Below are 6,086 nucleotides of genomic sequence, written 5' to 3'. Positions count from 1 at the left end.
GTATTGACATTTTTTAAAATTTTTCACTGGAATTTTTTTTTTTTTTTTACGTGCAAGTTTTATAAAATTTATTGAAAAGTTTATACGTGAAAATACACTAAGCTAATCACTCATCTTCCAAAAAATCTTAGTCATCACTAGAATTGTCGCTTTAATGATTTTCGGTGGTAGCTTCTAGTAAAATATCTAACAAAACTGAACGTGCGCGTATGTAATGCGCAGTAAATATTTCGAGAGGAATTTCGAGGAGAAAAAAGTGCGCATTGTATTCTATCAAATATGGTAGATTTGTTTCAGATTATATTATTTGATCGATGTGTTTAACGTTTTGGTGCTTACGATGATTATTTCTTTCAGATTGTTTGAGATCAGGGAGTTCTGTGGAAAATATTAACGAAATACCAAGTTTTTCAGTAATTAAAGGCTCTAGTTTATTTCCATATTAATAGCTAATCAGATTGTTTGTTATGGATTTCGCGCAAAGCTACATGAGGGCTATCTGCGCTAGCCGTCCCTAACGTAGCAGTGTAAGACTAGAGGGAAGGCAGCTAGTCATCATCACCCACCGCCAACTCTTGGGCTACTCTTTTACCAACGAAAAGTGGGATTGACCGTCACATTATAACGCCCCCACGGCTGAAAGGACGAGCATGTTTGTTGGGACGGGGATTCGAACCCGCAGATTGAGAGTCGAGCGACCTAACCACCTGGCCATGCCGGGCCGGCCCATCTATCAGACAATATCCCAACGTTGTTGACAGTGATGACAAACTAACCAGCTATCAGCATCAAGGAAAAATCAATTAAAGGGTACGGAGAAGAGTGCTTACACCCACAACGTCTCAACTCCTACTGCCTTTCATTGTCTGCAGCCAGTTGTGGGAAAACAGTTACCCTTAAGTTAGAAATGAAACCACCCTAAAATTTATACTATGTCAAACCCTAAATCTCTGCCCTTACAAAAAAATGAGAAGCGAAATTAAAAGATCTTAAAGAGAACTACAAGCCCTACCTTAATAGTTCTTACAAGGCAGTTACCTTTAAAGATCTTAACCCTGCGTTAGTCTTCCGGGGTTATCAAGGACCCCACATATTTTGTAAATATCGGCGTCGATAGATAGAAGCAAGTACATGTTTGTTGTTCTCGATATTTTCAGTATTCAGCTAGTTTGTACACTTAGTTTAGGTGGCAAAAAAGAAACAAGTTGCAATATTCATTGTTCATTTAAATATTGGAAAATATTTTGAGTGTTAGTGTTTTTTGTTTCCAAAATAATAGCTTATTATAGTTTAAATAGTTTTTAATTAATTGTTTATGATAGGGTCCACTCAGACCCCGGAAGTGTAACCGTGGAAAACTTTTTTTACAGAAGACTAACGCATGGTTAAAGTATTAATAAAACGACCCTAAAATGTCTACTACGTGAAACTCACAAACTCCGTCCTCACAGAAATACCTTAAACTAAAGTAAATTATCTTAAACAGAACTACAAACCTACCTTAATAATTCTTACATACCCGACCTTTCTCAGGAAGATTTATTCAAATATAACACTGTAAAGCCACAACAAGCTACTTAAAAATAATTTTAACGTCCCCGTATATCGAATATACTTACTTATAAACCAAGAGTAACTAACGACCTCTAATGTCTCCATAAGGTATTTTCCATAATCGAAAGTATATTTGTTAAAATATTTTCGTATTTATTATAAAAAAAAAGTATAAATAATTTATTTAATTGCCAGTCTTTGTATCCATTATCTTTCATTTTATTTATGATTAATAAAACATTATCCATAAAATAATTACTATTGTTACAGACTATTTAAAACCTTTATAACTGAGATGTAATAATACATTTTAACATTATACGCGGAATATCACTATTGAGGGTGGGTAGACCAAGGATGGGAAGATTAAATTCCCTTCTTTTATCAAAAATAGTGAACAGTACTCTGCCTTCTACAAAATTAATATCTAAATCTAAATAATTAGCATGAGCATAATTACTATTGCTTCTTTCTATTGCGAGTTCTTTCAGATATATTACGTTAGGAGTAAAACTAAAGTTATTTATGGAAATTAAATCATCTATCTAACGGAAGGTGTAGATGTATACATTAAGATTTAATACCTGTTTCAGAAACAGATACAGGTTGGCCATATTTGAAGAGAAAGTCGCCCCTATTGGAATTCCCACTGTTTGTTTATATACTTGTTCGTTGAAAGTAATATAACTATTATAAACACAAAAGGGAGTAATATTTTTACATTGAATTTTAGAAAATTTATATTTTGGAGTACATATATATATTTCTAAATTTACAAAATTATTTAACAAGTCATTCAATACCCTTATTAAGTTTTTCAAATCAATTTTAGTATACAATGTAGTAAAAGTATACGTAGAAATAGAGTTGGTTGTTTTTTAAGAATTTAAATTATTCAAACATTCCAAACTGGAATATTATTTTTAATAATCTCAAAATAATGATACGGATTATTTGATAACAGTATTTTTATTTTTTTGAAATAAGACATCTAAAATATTATTGAGATAAATATAAAATTCTTAATCGGTTTTTATGAAAGTTAACAAAATATAATTTCCATTCAGAGAAGAAACAAGCTGGATAGTAAGATTTTTAAGTTATTTTAATAATATAATTATCAATATTTTTTTTCAAATTATTTAAGATTTCATATTTTTTGTCTTTTTCAAAATTCTAAATTTAGTACCTTTCTCTAATTTTGATTTTAATTCCTTGTCAACCTCTAAATTACCTGTAATTTATATGATTATGAAAAAAGTCCTTGAAATCACTATTACCACAGTTACAAGGGAATTTGTCAACTTCTGTTGGATTGAATTATTCAATGATTGTTTTTATAGTTGAAGATAAGAGGCTCAATAGGTTTATTATATTTTGTTTGTAATTAAGCACAAAGCTACACAATGGGCTATCTGTGCTCTGCCCACCACGGGTATCGAAACCCGGATTCTAGCGTTGTAAGTCCGCAGACATACCGCTGTGCCACTGAGGGGGGGCTTATTATATTTGAAACTAACTATAGGTTGGAATGATTTTATGAGGAAGATGTTTTCTTGACCACTTTTATGGATTAGGTAAGGTAGAGATCAATCATCATATACTTTATGTTTAAAATCTATCACTATATAAGATTTTTCTTTTTTTCTTTTCTGAAAAAATTATTGATATTTGATTCAATTTTAATTTAATTAAATCTATAATTAAGTCTCTGATGTGAATACGTTTAAATTCAAAATTTAACATATACGTTGATAAACATCTATGTTTTGTATCTTTTAGTTCAAATAATTGTTTATTATAAATTTTACAAAATAAACAGATCTGTCAAGAGCAGAATCTAGATTTTTTACAAAAATGTTCAAAATCAGTCCATTCTTTCTCTATTTTTACCTCTACCCCTACATTTATTTTGTATATGTTTATCTGAAATAAATTTCTAATACAAGTATTTTTATTTATAGATTCAGCATTTTTATTTTGAAAATCCCGATTTAATCCATAAGGATAAATAATTTTTTTCACAATAAAGTATTTTTCTCCTTCTGTTAAAACTTTGGGTTTATTTTTATATCAGTATCAGATCTTTAATGTATTAGAATAACGTGATAGCTACTCTTATGTTTGATCAAACAAATAGTTTATATAAATTTTACACATAAAAATCTTACTAAATCTCTGCATTTTCTCAAATATTTTGCCCCGACAGACGAGATAAAAGAGTTGAAACTTATTCAACAATGTGTAAAAGAAGAGACAATGCTTAGAAAAACTTTATGTCAGTTTCTAACATTATTTCTTCAGTTATTTTTATAGTATTATTTTTTCTTTACATACTTATACAGCATATTCTCAATCATAGCATCAATGAGATTTGCCGAAAATATACAAGGTAAAGTATGAAATTTATATTAACAAATACAAGAATAAAAACGTTCCTACCTATTTTAGCTTTCGTCCATGAAGTAAAATAAATTAAAACGATGAGGATTTAAATTTTCTATTTTGAATAAGACGGTGATCACGGCAAGAAAAGTTTATGATGAATTAAGTGTAATCTTAATGGATTAAGCATTTTAAATAAAAAAAACACCAATTTCTTTAGTTGATTAAAGGAAAATCTTATTTATTTCGTGTGCAGCTCTGTATGTAATTATATTTAAATTAAATTTACCATTTACGTTTATGGTCTAATCTAAATAATAAGGAGCGGGAAAAAATAAAGTTGAATCTGGTTTCGCATTCCTTTCCAATTTAGACTTTTCTTCTAAATGTGCTTTCTTTAAACTTTATCTAATATAAAAAAAACATTCGCTCACTCATTATTTCTCAGTTATTTGTTCGTTTTTATGGAATTTCGCACAAAATCAATCGAAGACTATCTGCGTTAGCCGTCCGAAATTTTGAGCTGATAGACTAGAGAAAAGACAGCTAATCAACAATCTCACCGCCAACTTTTAGGTTGAATAATAGGATTTGACCATCACTTTTATTACCTGTTCCTTAAATGTCTTGAATATTTGGGTGTCTTTATTTGTTTACATCAGAATGCATAATTTAACAAAACCAGAGTTGTTTGGAAATTTGAACTTAATAAAATTTCATTTTTCTATTTGTAATTTTACTGGTCTACATTTTCTTCTTCTATTTAGCCTGAGATCTGCGAGGTAGAGGTGTCCGAGACAGTGAACAAGAAGAAAGTTCGAAGATCTTTGGTGCGATCATCTTGTTTACAAGTGAAGGAACTGTTGAAACGAAACTGACATTCACAAAATGAAAAAGTAGGCCTAGTAGGTGTGCCTTCTGAAGGACTGCCGTAGACATTTTGTGTATATAATCCTGTATATTATCAGAGTATAATAGCAACCAATGAAAATAGTTTTTATTTTTAGTTTGTATTAAAAGGGTTTAGTATACGAATATTTGACTATTAATGTTATTTATAAAAAATCTAATCTAACTCTACCCGTTTGCTTTGTAAGTACAGTTTGTGGAAATTAAAATGTGATATTAAATAGCTCATGTCTTTTAATTGTTCTCATTGTTGATCCTTTTTAGAGTACTACTTATAATGAAATATCACAATAATCCAGTTAATCCTAAAGAGGTCGCTCCAGTCGCTTGGTGTAAGACAGGTTTTTCAAGGGTACATGATCACAGTGTTAGAAATGTAAGTTTAAGAGAAACTCCAGAAACCTACCCCAAACCCGTTTCATGATATTAAGAGTTAACTGTTATAAATATTTACGTCTTACTTTAATATATGTACTTCAAAATGACCCAAGCATCGCTAGTTTCAGCAAAAAAATAGGCTTAACTCACATTGCAACATTAAGGCTAGTTAGTAATTACACTAATTGGTGTTGTAGTTGTACAAAGGTTCTTCGTTTGTCTTATTACAAAACTAAAATGCAATAACAATTCATATGTTAAATAATTGATTTGTAGGGAGGTAAGAATAAATAAACTGACCTGCGATAATTATTTTTCATACTTCATTCTATTATAAAAATGACTTACTACTTAGGCGATAACAAGTTTATGTAACATTTCAAAAATTCGTTTCATTACATCGTAAAATAATTAATTGATACGGTATTAAGATATGATTTTAAAAATACAGTTTTGTCACTGTTCATAAGCTACGAGTTTCTCAAAAAAGTACGTGTATTTGTCTGAAAACACGTTGTGTATTTATTTCCATTTTGTAAACAACATTTAAATCGAATATATTATGAAACATTCTGTTCATCGATATTATATTAAAAATTTCACCTATTATTAGAATTGAGAGCTAATATGAATAAGTCTTGTAAAATCAAATTAATTTCTTAAAATTTACTACGTCAAGCGCACAAGTTTTTTCTTTTTCGTTTTTTTTTATACGCTTCAAGCGCTATTGAAATTTGAAGTATAAATTTATGCTACACATACTGTCATATTACATTTTCAGATGAAGCTTTACACTACAGATATTGTCATATTACACTTTCACATGGAGCTTTTACAATTGATACTGTCATTACAATTTC

The 6,086-nt window shown here is 29.6% G+C and overlaps 1 protein-coding gene across 2 annotated transcripts in view; it reads left to right on the top strand.

The window, feature by feature from the left end:
• LOC111085888 overlaps positions 1-5,009 on the top strand; it is a 13,155-nt gene extending 8,146 nt beyond the window's left edge. Inside the window, exons 3-4 of one of the 2 annotated variants that reach the window (XM_022386591.1) lie at positions 3,900-3,946; positions 4,707-5,009. In XM_022386591.1, coding sequence (XP_022242299.1) covers positions 3,900-3,946; positions 4,707-4,725 — 66 coding nt within the window. In that variant the 3' untranslated portion in view covers positions 4,726-5,009. The remainder of the gene's footprint in view (positions 1-3,899; positions 3,947-4,706) is intronic. The other variant, XM_022386590.1, reaches the window with a different exon arrangement.
• Positions 5,010-6,086: the final 1,077 nt, after the last annotated feature.

This window comes from Limulus polyphemus, unplaced genomic scaffold, assembly GCF_000517525.1.
Source record: "Limulus polyphemus unplaced genomic scaffold, Limulus_polyphemus-2.1.2 Scaffold692, whole genome shotgun sequence".
NCBI lineage: Eukaryota > Metazoa > Arthropoda > Merostomata > Xiphosura > Limulidae > Limulus > Limulus polyphemus.
This window is presented reverse-complemented; position numbering and strand designations above follow the sequence as displayed.